Consider the following 17,270-nt stretch of genomic DNA (forward strand, 5'->3'; position numbering starts at 1 on the left):
CAAACAGGAGGCACCGCGTCTTCTTACGTTCCCGCCAACAAACACCCCCAAAAATCATTTTAGGGCCCAAAATCACAAAACCACAATCTCTCTCATCTCTCTCTCCGTTTCTCTCCCTCTTTCTCTCTGATTTCGTGAAGTGCAGAGATGGACATCAGCGAGCAAGACAGGGCTGACCGCAAGAAGGAATTCCTCAGCTTCTTCGATCTCTATGTACGTATATCTATCAACTAAACTTACATTTAGATGTGTATGTATAATCAATTCCTGATTATAATGTGTTTCGATTGAGCAGGAGCTCAAGGACACTTTAATGGAAGATATCAAAACAATGATTCACCACAAACGACACCGTTTAATCATCAATTTCGCTCATATCTTTCACCACCGTGTTCAGAAAGGTCCCGACGGCTACGACTTGTCTCGCAGGTAGATCCTCACGCTCTACATATATTTATATCTGTTTACGTATGTGTATGCTGTAATTGTTTGTTTGTGCTTCAATTTTAGCTGATTTTTTTTGATATATTTTAAGTAGTAATATGCACTATATTCGATAAATTTTCGCTGTGTGTGTGTCTATGTTTTTGTTGTATTCAGAATTCGGTGTATGCATCTCGAAGTTAGCTCGATTTTGCCTTTTGTTTAGTGAGGAATATCCACTACTACTGAATTTTTATCTGAGGATCTGCAGGCAATTTTTGACTTTGTGTGTGCGGTTTGTAATCCGTGTAATGTGTATGTATTTTAATTTAAGCTGGATGTTGCTTTTGTTAAGTACGAACCCAGGGTATGAATCTTTTAGGGCTATTAGTCATGATCTAGGATCTATTGCCAGGTTTTTGCTTATAAAATGCATGTAGGTTGTGTATACTTATCATAATATATGTGTATATAATCATTCAGGTTGCTTCAAAATCCAAGTAATTACATACAACCACTATGTGATGCTATCACGGAATTGGCACGTCATGTTGATCATAAGTACTTGAAGGAAGGAGAGCAAGTTTTGGTTGGTTTTGAGGGCCCTTTTGTTTCTCGACGTGTTACTCCTAGAGATCTCCTTTCCAGCTTTATCGGTTCTATGGTCTGTGTTGAGGGCATTGTTACAAAATGTACGTTTTACTTCCAGGCTTGCATCCTTTGCTGTTACATACAGTGATGTCAAATGTTTTTAGCTTTTTGCTTTGATTTTCAGTTTTATTGTTTTCATCTGCCACATTCGTATCAGAACTGTTTGCATTTACATCCGGATGAAGAAACTGAAATTATCATCTTTGCAGAAGTATATATGAAGTGAACTTAATCAAATTAGTTACCTGTGATTGTATATTGGTAACTTGTAAGTGATAGCTCTTACATGTGCTGTTTTGGTAATCCTCTTTTGGCATGTGATATTTATTTGTATGAATGTCTTTTCTTCCAATATCAAATAAAAACTATGGGTGAACTTGATAAGAATATTAGTTCCCTGCATCTTCTATTTTTGAAATTGATATACATATGTTCAACATGATTTTTCTTGTGAGTTTTGTATATGTTCATCTAATCTGATACTTTCTTTCTTTCTAGGTTCTCTTGTGAGACCGAAAGTTGTTAAAAGTGTTCACTTCTGTCCATCAACTGGCAGTTTTACATCTCGCGAGTACAGAGACATTACATCTAATATGGGTTTGCCCACAGGATCCGTCTACCCAACGAGGGTATATAATTTTTTATGTTCTCTTCTAAATCTTTAGTCCTTGAGAAGTGTATCATGAATTCGTAATGTTCCAGGATGAAAATGGAAACCTTTTGGTAACGGAGTATGGATTGTGCAAATATAAGGACCATCAGACGCTATCAATGCAAGAAGTGCCTGAGAAATCTGCTCCTGGTCAACTTCCACGTACAGTTGATATCATTGTTGAAGACGATCTAGTAGATTCATGCAAACCTGGAGATCGTGTGGCTATTGTTGGGATATATAAAGCACTTCCTGGGAAAAGCAAGGGCGGTGTAAATGGAGTGTTCAGGTTGCGTTAAATTCTACTGTCTTTTAGTTAATGTTTTACTTTCCTCTCTGCAGTGTTTGATTTGAAGATTAAATTAGTTCACTTGTTATGCAGAACTGTCCTTATAGCTAACAATGTTTTTCTACTCAACAAAGAGGCAAATGCACCAATTTATACTCCTGAGGATATAAGCATGATCAAGAAGATAGCTGACAGAGATGACACATTTGAACTACTTGGTAATTCACTTGCCCCATCTATATATGGGCACTCATGGATAAAGAAAGCTGTGATTCTTTTGATGCTTGGAGGAACAGAGAAAAACCTTAAAAATGGGACTCACTTGCGAGGGTGAGTTATATTATTCCTTCTCAACAACATATGACGTATTGCCAAGCTCTAGGCCAGTGCGGTTGCCTAATCATGTAGATCCTTCTCTAGCATCTGTTTAAATGTTTTGTAATCTAACCTGTTTGTTGTCTGTAGTGATATCAACATGATGATGGTTGGTGATCCATCAGTTGCCAAGTCACAGCTGCTTAGAGCAATCATGAATATTGCTCCATTGGCCATATCAACAACTGGCCGAGGTTCTTCAGGTGTTGGGTTAACAGCTGCAGTTACATCTGACCAAGAAACAGGTATTGATTTACAAACAGATCTACTCATTTTCATTATGTTATTTAATAGTTACGAGCAGTTGTGGTATAATTGTTTTCAGGAGAGAGAAGGCTGGAAGCAGGTGCAATGGTTCTTGCTGATCGGGGTGTTATATGCATTGATGAGTTTGATAAGATGAATGATCAAGATCGTGTAGCTATACATGAAGTTATGGAACAACAGACTGTAACAATTGCAAAAGCTGGAATTCATGCATCACTAAATGCTCGCTGCAGTGTTGTAGCAGCGGCAAATCCCATATACGGAACTGTAAGTTGCTTATTCTGTGCAAGCTATGTAAATTGCATCTGTCTTAAATGTTCAAGTTATTGAACTGATGGTTTTTATTGTGCAGTACGACCGTTCAATAACTCCAACAAAGAACATTGGTCTCCCTGACTCGTTGCTTTCGCGTTTTGATTTATTATTTATTGTATTGGACCAAATGGATCCTGGTATTGACCGTCAAATCTCGGATCATGTCTTGCGTATGCACCGATTCCGTTCTGCCACTGATGGAGGTAGGTATCATCATCTCTCAGTTGTAACACTGAAATATTCTCCAATGTTGTTTTGAAGTTCTCAATTAAATTAAATTGTCTTTAGGAACGGCAACATTAGATGGTAGTTCAAGATATGGAGCTGATGAAGAAACTGATACTGGCTCAACTGTGTTTGTCAAGTATAATCGAATGTTACATGGAAAAAAATCGAATAGGGCCCAGAAACGTGATACCCTAACTATTAAGTTTCTAAAGAAGTACATCCACTATGCCAAACATCGGATACAGCCTGACCTGACTGATGAGGTACCACCTATCTTGCACTTTCCAACACATAATGCATATAATATAATGATACTATACATAATACATGTACATGAACATGCATATATTTAATGTTTACAGTACATGTGTCAGTATTATGGTTTTCTCCCTAGTTGTTAAGTTTATTATTCATGTTTATAGTGTGCTATGAGCCTATGGTGCTAAATATAATGGCAAACTTGCAGGCTTCTGATCACATTGCAACAGCATATGCAGAGCTCAGAAATGCCAGTGCAGGTGCTAAGGTTGGTACATATGTCCTTATGTAGTGAACTGATTACCTTTTCTAACTTTTGTAGTATGCTGTTCTCTGTAAATATTTTGATAATTTTCATCTTTAGACAGGGGGAGGTACCCTTCCAATCACTGCCAGAACCTTGGAAACCATTATAAGGCTCTCTACTGCCCATGCCAAACTTAAGTTAAGCAGACAGGTAATTGGTTATTGTTCGTGCCTCTTTTAATGTAGTCCATGTTTTCACTTTTATGGCCTCCCCGACGTCCTATTTGCACATTTATCATGGACTACCAGTGATGAGGGTTCTACATGTAAAATCTTCTCACTGATCATGTGTGACCAGTCTGACACTAAGTTGCTTAATTCTCTTGTACAAAGGTTCTGGTATCTGATGTTGAGGCTGCACTTAAAGTCCTTAACTTTGCCATATACCATAAAGAGTTGACAGAAATGGAAGAGCGTGAGCAGGAAAGGGAGAGGGAATCTGAGAATAAGCGCAAAGCTGACCATGATGCTGGTAGAAATGTTAGAGCCGATCGTGGCGGGGCCTCTGCTGGAGATGGGTAAGTGAATTACATAGTTAAGCTAATGCATGTTATATTTTTACTATTCAGTTAGGTAATAATTAAATTAATAATTATAATTTTGTAAACTGCAATCATGTAAATAAAAAGGACCGGAACAATGTTTTACTAATTATCTTTTGGGCAGTCAACCATATAGAGAACATGCAAATATACTCTTATCAATAAATTTGCCACTACTCCATGCATACAGTATAACTTATAGTCACTTTTACTCGCTATTTCGTGGAGATCCTTATGAACTAATTGATGCATATCTCAGCTGTTTCTGCTTGGTCTAAACACTAAAAACCACCCTTTTATAATCCTTCTATTCATTGAAATACAACTTACATGTTTCAAGCCAGATTTAGTACCAAACTGCACTTGTTTTTTTTATTAATTAAGATGTTACAATCATGTAATCCTTCAGGCTTTTATCAAATTAGCTAGTAACCGTGTGAACAAACCGATAGTATATGCATCCTGGCTTCTCTTGCCACTGCAAAGTATTTGATTTTAACTGACATTTCAGCTGTCAACGATTCCAAAATAACAAAACCATAATATGCAAATACTTGACTATATTTCATTTTGACCATAGTTAAATAGATGTGAATTAACTTTTACCAGGACAGTAATAGTAGTTTCTTAACTTTTTGTTGGCTCTGGTTTGAAATACTTTCTGTACCTTCATTGACATTATTTATCAATTCCTTCTGAAGTTCAACAGAAGCAACGGAAGCAATGGAAGTAGATGATCCATCTGAAGGCCAGCATGCCACTGATATGTCGGCGGAGAGGTTAGTCTTCACCCAAAATCATTTTCTGCCATTAGGAATATATATGTATATATACTTTAATGTTTTAGCCCAGTTTACGAAGGATTTACTAGTTTTACGGTAATTTTAATAATGATTTAAGCTCCTTGTTTGCAGGGAAGAAGCATTTAAATCAGCATTAGGAAGGCACATGCATGCACAGCACTTGGAGCACATATCTATCAGTGATGTTGAGGGTGTTGTCAACAACCAGGCAGCTGCACCTTACTCCAGAGCAGAGGTTATGCTGCTCTTAGAGGTAATGGTCACTAATGCAGGTTTATGTTGAGGTAGAATGTTACTTCCTTCACTGTCTAGCAAAAGACTAATATTTTTAATTCAATGTCCTACAGAAAATGCAGGATGAAGGGAAATTAATGTTAGCCGGAGATTTAGCATATTACGTACCATAGAATCTCTCGTTGCTGAATTAAAATGGTAACTTGTAAATTTCATTCTTCTTATATATTCAAGCATCATGCACCTGTATGTGACTCTTTACTGTAGGTAAATATATGCTAGGTGATGTAAATGTTGGCCTGACATGTTGCTCTTGACTTCTGTTTTCCATTTGAGTAAGAAATAAACCGTTATCCGCTTCTGCCAAATTTTTATTTCATCAGTATCAAATTTTTATATGACATCAGTTACCTTGCAATCACATCTCATGCCTTGATCTCTGGGTAGCTACACTGCCGGTCTTTCAATTTCAGTGTTCTAACAAAGAAGCATTGAATTGTAGGGAAACAGTAGCAGCAGCCAGCACCGAAGCAGCCAAGCTTGGAGAGATTCGGCTCATAAAAGTTTTCATCTTTTCATTTTGAGATTAACTAGCAAGTACAAACAGTCAGCTGAACTGATATTGGGGAAGGCAATGCTATGGATATAATTCTGTAGCAAAACTTGTTCAAATTCAGTATTATTTTTAACATTTACATGTATTCAGTGCTAGATGAATTTTATTTGGCGAATTTCCAGGCATTGACTTGCAATTGATAGATACTCCCTCCGTCCCGTCCCATTTTAACTGCTTTTGACTTTTTTACACGTATTTTAAGGTGTTAAAAAAATCACTTCTAAACATAATTATTTTTTATAAAATTTATATCAAATAAAAGTTTAGAATCTAAACTTTTATTTGATATAAGAATTGAAATTTTTTATTGAGTATATATATTGTTTTCTTACATCTTAATATACGTGTTAAAAAGTCAAACATGAGTTAAAATGGGACAGAGGGAGTAAAAAATTGGGAATGAACTGATATTATTATGCTGATGCAGTTTGGAAACCTGATGTTCCGGACGAAAATGAAATGAAAAGCTGAATATGAAAATTGGAGACGATTTTGAAACAAATTAATCAACGCGATTTTATAAGAAAAAATAATCTGTGTTTTACTTTTTCATATGCCATTCATAAAGTATAAAATTAAATTATCTATTTTTGTCCATCAAATTAAGCTTGTTATCTTCTTCTGTGCTTTTGGTAAATAATTAAAGGCAGCTGGTATTATCGTATGCACGGTTCAGGAATCAGGACCTAATAAAATTGTATGTTGAAAAAACAGACACGGGTCAAGTGCAGCTGTTATGATACACGTCAATTGTTGTCTACAACTTTGTGGCGGGTGATGTTCAAGTTAAGAAACACTTAACCATGTCCACTAATCTCCTCCGACCCTCCTCTCTTTTTCACTCTTTTTCTAAACCCTTCTCCTTACCTGCCAAACCTCACCCTTTTCACCTCAAGGCAACCATGGTATGTATTGCAGTATACTCATTTTCTTTATTATACCCAAGAACCTTAACTTCAAGGATTATCATAATTGATCTCACTGGGTTTATTAAATTGTGCTTATTTGTTTGATTGATAGATGGGGGAAAGTGAAATTAAAGAAGTAGGTGATACTGAAAAAAAGAAGATATTTGTTGCTGGTGCTACTGGAGGCACTGGAAAGAGGATTGTGGAGCAGCTTCTGGCTAAGGGTTTTGCTGTTAAGGCTGGCGTTCGAGATGTCGAAAAGGCCAAAGCTAGTTTTGCTGCCAACAACCAGTATCTTGAATTTGTGAGTACTGATTAGTGTCTGCTGTGTTTATCAGTTTATGTTAACTTGATTATTATTCTTGTGTTGTAATTTCAAATAATAGGCAAAAAAAGAGAAATTGTTGGTTTGAGGTGGTTGCCCTGCACAAGTGCAATCATACGGCAGTTATTAGCATATCAAAGCTCACATGTATAATTGTATTGTATCATTGTATTGGGCGGGCTTTCACCGGGACAATGGGAGTACAGTATTACATTTTATTGTATGCGGTAAGTAGCTCACATGCTTTTATCGAATGGTCTGATAGTGGAACACTGTCAAATTGTGACTACGCCTACACAGTATTATTCAACAAAATAAAACCTACGTTCTACGTCTTCCTTTAAGTTGTGTGACTATGTATACAAGAAATTTACCAAATCTATATCCTCAGCAATTGCTGTAAGTTGTGCTAAGTGAAGTTTTCATTGCATTGATTCTTGACCGCACAACTCCCCCCACCCCTATCTGGTTTTGATGTTTTGTTCTTATTTTAAACTTCTATGTCCCTGAGTCAAGAATCCAGTAAGTTGTCCTATTGTAGGAGATTATTAGGCGTGTCATTGATGGACTGTTATTTGTAATGGTACGTCGCTGGGAATCCAATATAAGTTATAATTAATGATATGAACTTGTAAATGGATTTCTGACAATAAAAACACTGATTTTGAGTTCTGTACATAGTGTTATGGTCTAAAAATTCTAATAAATTCAGATTGAGGGGTCTTTTTTCAGATTACCGTAGTATGATCTGGCTTTGAGTTATTGAGATATCTTGTTTTTCAGGTGAAAGCAGATGTGACTGAGGGTTCAACCAAGTTAGCGGAAGCTATTGGTGATGATTCAGATGCTGTAGTATGTGCCACTGGGTTTCGACGTTCTTGGGATTTACTAGCACCATGGAAGGTTAGTAGCTGTGACCCTTACTCTAATATAATTTTTGCAAATTAATATAATATACATGTATTTTTCACCTTAAGCCTTCGGATATACTGCACAAGAGTCGAGAAGGATGTAATATACTAAAGTCATGTTTTCACTCTCACAGTCAAGTGGATAGAAGCATAGATGTTCTGATATTATTAATGACTTGAGTGTTGTTTACATCTAGCAGAATATTTATGCTGCTGCTTCCATCTACTTCAGATAAAATAAAATATCCTCTTCTGTGAATCTAAAACCCTTACAGTGTCAGTGACACAATTTTTCACGTGACAACATATAAAACTTCCTTTAGACTACTTTGATGGAAGCCTTTAACTATCTATCTCAAAAAATCAAAGGATGCCTAAGGATTGGGGTGAATAAAATATATATGAAGTCGGAAAGATATATGCATTGTTAGAACTGAGTAAGTGCTTTTAAAGTTCCTAGCTAATAAAGTCCAAAGGTAAGAGTAGCACTTTGAGGGCTTAGGTTTAGTGTGCTGAAGGCCCAGGTCTTCAGTATAAGCTTTTGCCTAGTGTTCTACTTTCTTTCATAGATTAGGCAAATTGATAGAGAACCATTCCAAAGAGCGTTCCTCATATACTGACTTGCTAGCAGTGGATACATATGCTATATACTGATGATAGTTTGAGTAACATTGAGCAGAAGTCCCCAACAGAACTGAAAACTCCAAGGATCCTCCATGGCAACTGTAGGTCTCATTCTTATATGTACTGTACTGTACTGTGCTTATATAATTGTTCTGTGCGGTTATTACTATAATAGGGAAAGGGTGAAATACTCGTGCCATCTTTAATCTACTAAATCTTCTCCTTTGTTGATTTGGAAATTTCATGGTTTTCAGAGATGCTTGCACTAGTCCAACCAACTCTTGCACACCTTGAATTAATTCACAAAGTACACATGCAATGCTTAATTTGGAACCCACGTGTGGAAATAAGTTAAGTGTGGACTCAAATACGGTGACAAGGGATTCGGGGACTCGCCAAACGTTGAAGAATTTTGGATATGGGACTCGCCAAATATATATGCATGTGTGTGTGTGTGTGTGTATTTATGATAAAATTTGGATATGTAAAACACATAACATTTTTATTCATAAATCATAATCCATAACAAGTACTTAAAGTTTCATTCCTAAAAATAAGTGGAAAACGACTAAAACTTATTAACATATAAGAGGTGTGTTTATATAAGCGGCTGCCATTAAAATTAAGTTACAAAGACATTGGGCTGAGCTTTTTCTTACCTGGATTGGGCTTTTCTTACCTGGACCGAGTCCCAAACGTGTCTTCCGTGAGTCATTTTAGCCCTGACTCTCCACCTGGCGAGTCCAATACGCATTCAGCCGAGTTGGGGCCGAGTCCCCGAGTCGGGCGAGTTAGACTTGCATATGGCAGCCAAAACGAAGAGTCCGTGCTTCCTATTCAGATATACTGGGTAGATATATCAGTCCCCTGTAAAATCATAGTGTGCTATCAGCGATCTCTCAGTTTTTTGTGAATAAATTATTTTTTGGAAACTAATAACTTGTAGAAATAAACTTTACTCTATCTCTCTTGTAAATCATCTTAAAAAAGCATTCTTCTCCGGAGTGGACTTCATCAGTTTTAATAAAATTTGTTGCAGGTTGATAATTTTGGCACGGTTAACCTTGTTGATGCTTGCAACAAGTGCAGCGTTAAAAGATTTGTCCTTGTAAGTTCTATTTTGGTGAATGGTGCTGCAATGGGACAGATACTGAACCCCGCTTACATTTTTCTGAATGTGCTCGGATTAACGTTGATAGCAAAGCTTCAAGCAGAACAATATATCAGAAAATCTGGTATAAATTACACTATAGTCAGACCTGGTGGTTTAAGCAATGACCCCCCAAAAGGAAATATAGTCATGGAACCAGAGGTAAAGTTGTATTGATATTTTAGTTGAGATTCAATATCACTGGTATAATATTAGACTCCTGTAGTTGTGTATGACATGTACATATGTTAATGCCACTTGTGCCCTCTCGTGGTGCAGGATACGTTGTCTGATGGATCCATATCCAGAGATCAAGTTGCTGAGGTTACTGTTGAAGCTTTGCTTCAACCAGAGTCATCTTACAAAGTAGTAGAAATAGTTGCCCGTACCGAAGCTCCTAAGCGTTCATTTGAGGAACTCTTTGGTTCTGTAAAGCAACGGTGATATATGTAAATATGTTTGGTCCCGGTCTTGTTGGCATGAATTTTAAGAGTATACCCAATATTTTGGTGTTTGTTCTTTGCTGAGCAATTTTTACACACCTGTGTTATAATTTTTTATTTGTTGTCATCTCATTTTCTGCTTGTTATAATCTTTCTGTTCCATGTTGATGTTGGTTGAACACTCTCAGTAGACCAACAAAACTAGGTTACAAAGAGTTAATACTATAAGTTTATAACTCGCAGAAGATCCAACAATCAGGAATAAGATCTTACACTCTATCTATCACCTCTGGTTCTGGTCTCTATTATCACAGGTATGATTGTCTATTAGGTATGAAAAATATATGAATTTATGAACATGCTACCTAGATAGTCTTTTTTAAGTATATCTGCAGATAGAAAAAATTTTCTCCTTAAAGTGACCCTTGGTTAAAGAGATTTCATGCTACGTCAAGTCACACGTTTGTCCTTCAAATAAGTTGCCTAGTAGGTATCCCTTTGGTCATATCTACAATCAGAGTTCTGAACAAGTGCTAGACTCTAAAGTTTGTGTTCCGTTATCCTCCCTTATTTTCAACTTAAAATGCATTAGTAATCTGTGCAAGACATTAAGTAATTGCAACAGCATGTCTTTGTATGATTTACTGATACTATTGGCATGTGAATATTGCATTCCCTTTTTCTTTTTTCTTTTTTCTTTTTTTTTTTTGTCTGTGCGAGTTTTTTTCTTCTCCCTGATAATATTTTGAGCCCTCCTACGCACGCAAACACAAAGCATGAATAAGGATATAAGTTGTGCAAGGGTTAGAGTAGCACTCTTAAATTCCAATACTTAATATCCAGGAAGGGGGGTGGTGGTTGTTAAATACTTAATTTGTGAAAACCTTGACGAGAAGGTTACAAGAACTAAACATGGTATGTTAGTATCTAGAAGTGTCAAACAAATATAGCAGCCATGGCTGCAAATGCAGCAGGTACATAGAGTGGAGAAGCGCCAGCAACTGGCCCTGGTGCAAGTCTGGGTGCTTCTGCTCGTGCCGCTACATGACTAGCAAGAACCACTAGGACCATCACTGAGATTGCAACAGCATTGGCAATCTAAAACCTTCCATAGCTCTCTGAATTCTTAAGTTTCAAAAAAATGCCGGCCCTGGTGCAGGTCCGGGTGCTTCTGCTCGTGCCGCTACATGACTAGCAAGAACCACTGGGACCATCATTGAGATTGCAACAGCATTGGCAACCTTAGAACCTTCCATAGCTCCCTGAATTCTTAAATTTCAAAAAAATAAGTACGCGAGAGAGGAGAGTATGTATACTTGTGAAGCAAGGTTGAAGGTTTGTGCCAGTGGAGGATAAATTATAAGGGGATGTAAAGAGAAAACCTACCAGTTGTGTTCTAGGCTCTTATAGTTTTTAAGATTGTTATAGACTTGTAATTTGGTAACAGTCTAACAGATTTGTAAAAAATCATTTTGAAGTACATGTCAAGACATTCTGCATCTACAACCGCTCTTGCAAGGCATTCTGTATCTCCAAACACTCTTGTAATCTGTGTTTTGAATTTGTTTAAGCAATTTAAGAGGGGGATAAATATCAAATAGGTGACTCGTTTCGTCCAAATATATCAATTGAGTTACTGCTTTCTAAATTGACTCAAATTAGACACTCATTAGAAAAATTTGTATCAAAAATATCACTCTATCGTTAGTCGAAATTTTGAAAGTATTATATATTGAGTTTCGCACATTTCTTATGAATGGTATTACATCCAAATGAAAGATTCCGAGTCCTACTATTTTCGCTAATATTTTTAGATTTTTAAAATTTTATCAACTATTTATTTTTAATTTTTTGATTGTTTTATTTGATTTAAATAAAAATAAATAGAAGATAAAATTTTAAAAATCTAAAAATATTATCTAAAATACTAGAACTCAGAATCTTTCATTTAGATGTAATATCATTCATAAAAAATGTGCGAAACTTAATATATAATACTTTTAAAATTTCAACTAACGATAGAGTGATAATTTTGATACAAATATTTCTAATGAGTGTCTAATTTGAGTCAATTTAGAAATCAGTAACTCAATTGATACATTTGGACGAAACGAGTCACTTATTTGATATTTATCCCATTTAAGAGGTAATATTGTTTATTTATATCAGTACCCGACAATTTTTTTTTATTATTACGTCTATATTTTGAGCTTATTTCACTAAAAAAAACTTCAATTTTGATGAAGGACATTTCCTTAATATAGCAGTAATGCTGATTTACCAATATTATTTTTTATAAAAGTTCTAATAATCATCATCGATAGACAACTCCTCTAATTTTCGGCGTGTTAATTGATTTATTCTATTATTATAAATTTTTTATGCAATTTTTACTCTATGTTTATATTTGTCGAATGTAATATATGGATAACATCTTAAAAAAGACTTTATAATTACTAATGATATATGATTGCAATATAATGTATGATGTTTTTTAATTTTTTCCAAAATCTTAAAGGATTATAAGAATTATTTTAGTTACAACTAGAGAAACCTAGATTTAATATAACAACAAAGTCTCACACAAATAAGAAAGTATCATATATAATCAGTGGGTAGATAAAATTTTATATGAATGATTCCAATATTTTTGTTTTCAGCAATTTTATTCATAAAATGCATGATAGGATCAAAGTCACGTTGTTTTCATGGTCTAATATCGAGGAAGTTTTTATAAATTTGTTAAATTTGTTCGAATGCGTTTCTGTACATGTATATAAATTTCATAATCCTACAAAAATATATAAAAATATATAAGATTTATAAGAGACCTAATTGTAAAATAACGGGACTAACTATATTTTGTACTAAATTGTATAGTGTATTCGTTGACGCCTTGTTTTGAATCTTTTGACTAGTCTATTATCTAAATTTTAGATAATAAATTGCGTGAAGTTAATCTTATATTCAAAGGACTTGATTTGTGATTAAATCTTTGTGTGATAATATTATTAAATGGAATAACAAAATTTATCAGGTGCATTAGCACTGATACAGAGTGTTAGTGCAGTGAAAAGCAATGAAAATTCTAAGGACAACTAGGGCCGTAAATCGATACAGACTATCCGGTGTCTCGATTTATATCCGGCTCGAAAATATGATACATGTCTAATATCCGTTTTGAAAATAATCCAAATCTGACGGAAAAATTAAGCCCGTATAATATACCTGCTCAGATTCGGTCTCAATTTTTTTTTCCATAATATGATACTACCCAAATACTCGAATATGATTTATTTAATGTAATAATGCTTATTATCTTCATATATATATATAGGCTATTGTTCCATGGAGAACCATCTTATCTGGAGTTCCGTGGAGAACCCTCTCCATTAATCTCAGCTGTTAGATCTAAATAACATCCGATGGTTAATATTGAACCATAATAAAAAAAAATTATAATTTTATTGAAAAATAATTATTTGACATTGTATGTATAGGTCGTAGATACGTACAATGAATCTCTCTCGTCAATCTCGCTGACTGATCTCTCTCACTGAACCTCTCTCTCGCCGATATCTCTCACCAATCTCTCGCCGGACCTCTCCTCCTGTTAATCGTTGTGGTGCGGTTGCTTTCTCATCATTCAATTGTAATTGCAAATACAGGATGGCGTCTTCCTCTAATCAAGCTCAGTGTTTGTCCAAACAAGTTCAGCTCTGTGGTTCTTTCAGTCGTTGTCAGGTTCGATTTAGCGAACGTTCATCAATTTGAAATTTTGATTAGCAGATATTCTTTAGAATACATATTTTGCTTGATTCTGTTATAGAATCAAAACATTCAAAATGCATTAATCGTTTTTTCACTATATGTTGCTCTTCTAGAATGATTTTTAATAAATCTTTTCATTTGTCTTGTTTTAGGTTCTACAATTTATGATTCTAATGTAGAATAATTTATAGTTCAAACGGGGCTGCAAATGTGAGAGCCTACTTTTTAAGTGTGGACACTTGATAGATAATGTACCTAGAAATAATAATTTAATTGCATTATGATTGCACTGTTTTTAGTTTCGATTCTATTGTTGAATGATATATAAATGTTGATTTTAATTAAGATCATGCTTGTTTTTAGTGATTCAATTATAAAATCATATTCTTGTGCTTAAATGCTTACGATATGTTATTTTGATTCTACAGTATATTCATATTTTTGCTATTTGTAGTTTCGATTCTACTGTAGAATGATACATATATTTAGTTTAGATGGAATCCTGCTCACAAAGTTTGATACTATTGATGATAAAGTAAAGTACTACATTTAATTAAATAATGTAGATGGATTTGATCAAGGACATGCTTATTAACTGTGGACCTGGGTTTGATGTTTGTGATTCAGGTTGGTGCTGCATTTTCAATAGTTTATATATCCGGGTCACCTGTCATGTTTGTTGGATGGGGCTGTTGTTGTTGATGGCTATAGTTTTCCTATTCGTGTTGGTAAAAATGGTAAAAATGTCATTTTTGTGGGTTTTTGGTTGTTTATGGTTGGGGATTTTATTTAAGTATTTGTGAATCAAGGAGGGTGTTTTGTATTTTGTTTTTTAGAAATTGATAGTTGCTAAGAATTCGTTGAAGTTTAGCTTAGAGAAATCTAAAAATTTAGGTGATTTTATTGGGAAATCTGGGCCGAGGTTAGATGAGATCAATCAAAGGTTGCCTTATTTGGAAGTTGTAGTTCCACCAATCCGTGCTCTTCATAAATTTTTTTGTTGTTTGTATTAAATGTTAATTTCCTTGCATCTTCTTTAGAATATAGACAGTGAAACCTTTTCCTTGGTGAAACCTTTTCCTTAGTAATGATGTTGATGGCCTTTACTAGCAGCAGCTGCACACCTCTCCGTGAAAGGCCTGTATGATTACTCATGAATATATTGAGGCTATGAAAAAAGAAGCATTCTAAGCACTCCGAACAATTACCAGCTCAAAATTGGTCTGCTCCCAGAGATCTGATGATGCCGTAGCTGCTATGAAGCTTTTAGAAGCTTCAAGTTCCAGAGAAGCTCCCACACAGACCTATGTGCTTAAGCTGGTGGAACTTGTTGGCCAAGCCACGCCACTCATAATCAATCACGGAATGGGTCAAAAGATTTCCTCTGGACACACTCTTTCGTGACATATAATTCATCTATGGATAAATTTTGAACAACAGTATTTTGGATTGGTTTCCGTCCAGGCCTTCACTTCAATGTCACTTCCAAGATTCATGCATTTCGACGTTTGTTCTGTCACCTTTGACAATTCAGCATCGCTAATCATACTTCCCTTTCATCATAAATGGAACCATCATGGTAAGATTATACTGGAAAACAATCTGCAGAGGACCGTGAATCGGGAAGTACTGGGAACAGCTCCCTATTCTGCAGGGATTCTAGTTGATGGTCGTAAAATACGCACTGAAACTTCTGCTGACCAACACAGACAATCAAGATATCATGTTGCAGTCATATTTTTGGGAGAAAATGACGACCAGGAGGCTTTAGCGTATGCCATACGTATGGCAAAGTCGATGAGAATTCAGTTGAGTGTCATTAGGCTTTTTCCCTCTGAAGTGAGTGAAGAGAACATGGACGCTGTTCTTGACAGAGAAATCTTAAGGGAGACAAAGATACTGAGCTGGAAACAGAGCAATATAGTTTATGAGAAGAGACTACTAGTGATGGCGGAGAGACTGCTCTGATAGTGAATTCAATGGTGGATTCCTTTGATTTGATACTGGTTGGGAGACACTTAGACACCACAGAGAGCATTCACCGCTCTTAGTAGGTCTGTCGCAATGGAATGATATACCAGAGCTGGGGGCAGTAGGTGACATTTTGGCATCTGCAGAAATTAACAGACCAGCTTCAGTCTTGGTGCAGCAACAGATTGTTAGGTAAATTTATTGCAAGTGATATATCATGACAAAGAGATGTTTGAATGCAAAGAGATAGTTTTTTTCAATTAAATTTGTTGTTGTCAGACCATCATTTATCTTAGTAGTCTGATTTGCTTGTATCACTTGTCTATTTGATGGTAAATTGCAATTGAAATAAGAAGTTTTTTCGTTAGACTTAATTTGGAAAGACTTGGCGGTAATTAATGTCTAGCCGTCTGATTGCCTGGAGGTATCTGTAGTGAGGTGTGTGTAAATTGTGTTTAGAGCCATATTGTAAATATATTCTTATAGATGTTGTATCTATTGATGCGAGCACTTGTCAGCTATCAACATGCTTGATGCAGACTACATTATCAGGTTTTGTTATATTACGCTGCTTTTAGGCTAGATGCTTTTATTTATACGGGTCCTGCATATTCTGGGGCAAAAAAATGTAATTATATATAAGTTATAAAAAATGTAGTTATAGTTGCTTATTTTGCATCCCTTTGAAACATGCAAGCAGGTTTCCTATATAGGGTCTTCACATATCTTTGACTATCTAATCATTTTGTATATAACTAATTTTTTTTATAGTTTTCTTGACTCCTGCAAAATTTGATGGACTCGATTTTTCTCTTCGACAGTGTGTCTAGATAAGACAGTAAGATTCAATTGCATTTCTAGTTTTATAATCTCTGTTGAACACATCTAATTTTGGTTAATCATATGATTTTAGTAGCAACTCATTTAATGTTTCATGTAGCTCCTGAGGAAGAAGCAGCTGAGGCGTATGAGATATCAACAAAGTAGCAGCAACAGTGAGAACAACATCAATTTTGCTGCTATTTAGCCCGCATCTGCTATACCATATTGGCTATCATTTGATTAATTTCTTTTCAAATTTTCATGTAGAATCAAACTAGTTGAACTAAAAAGAGCGTGGGTTCTGTTATAGAATCAAGTTTAGTTAAGTGGTTCCATCATAGAACCAAATTGGTATTATATGATCTAAATTATAATGCTAATATATT

General features: G+C 35.4%; 2 protein-coding genes and 1 long non-coding RNA gene across 5 annotated transcripts; all 3 read left to right on the forward strand.

The window, feature by feature from the left end:
• Positions 1-6,096, forward strand: LOC108197264 (DNA replication licensing factor MCM3 homolog 2). Its single transcript, XM_017364839.2, has 17 exons — positions 1-213; positions 296-429; positions 907-1,115; positions 1,573-1,703; positions 1,777-2,015; positions 2,109-2,345; positions 2,481-2,635; positions 2,716-2,924; positions 3,010-3,175; positions 3,261-3,463; positions 3,667-3,726; positions 3,823-3,915; positions 4,098-4,282; positions 5,008-5,085; positions 5,221-5,362; positions 5,457-5,541; positions 5,846-6,096. Exons 1-16 carry the CDS (start codon positions 148-150, stop codon positions 5,514-5,516), a joined length of 2,367 nt encoding a protein of 788 aa, XP_017220328.2. The 5' UTR covers positions 1-147; the 3' UTR covers positions 5,517-5,541; positions 5,846-6,096.
• Positions 6,097-6,626: 530 nt separating this feature from the next.
• LOC108197567 (uncharacterized protein At2g34460, chloroplastic) lies at positions 6,627-10,447 on the forward strand. The gene is made up of 5 exons (XM_017365219.2): positions 6,627-6,864; positions 6,980-7,171; positions 7,976-8,095; positions 9,767-10,039; positions 10,157-10,447. Exons 1-5 carry the CDS (start codon positions 6,763-6,765, stop codon positions 10,319-10,321), a joined length of 852 nt encoding a protein of 283 aa, XP_017220708.1. The 5' UTR covers positions 6,627-6,762; the 3' UTR covers positions 10,322-10,447.
• A 3,340-nt stretch (positions 10,448-13,787) lies between these two features.
• On the forward strand, positions 13,788-17,270 carry LOC108197563 (uncharacterized). Of its 3 annotated transcripts, XR_001802028.2 has the most exons (4): positions 13,804-14,064; positions 14,719-16,254; positions 16,834-16,900; positions 17,003-17,270. It is a non-coding gene; the product is annotated as an uncharacterized LOC108197563 (long non-coding RNA). The 3 variants fall into 3 exon arrangements; XR_001802029.2 differs by lacking the exon at positions 16,834-16,900 and having other exon boundaries at positions 17,003-17,268; XR_001802027.2 differs by lacking the exons at positions 16,834-16,900; positions 17,003-17,270 and having other exon boundaries at positions 13,788-14,064; positions 14,719-16,644.

The sequence above is a fragment of the Daucus carota genome, chromosome 8 (assembly GCF_001625215.2).
Source record: "Daucus carota subsp. sativus chromosome 8, DH1 v3.0, whole genome shotgun sequence".
NCBI classification, from domain to species: domain Eukaryota; kingdom Viridiplantae; phylum Streptophyta; class Magnoliopsida; order Apiales; family Apiaceae; genus Daucus; species Daucus carota.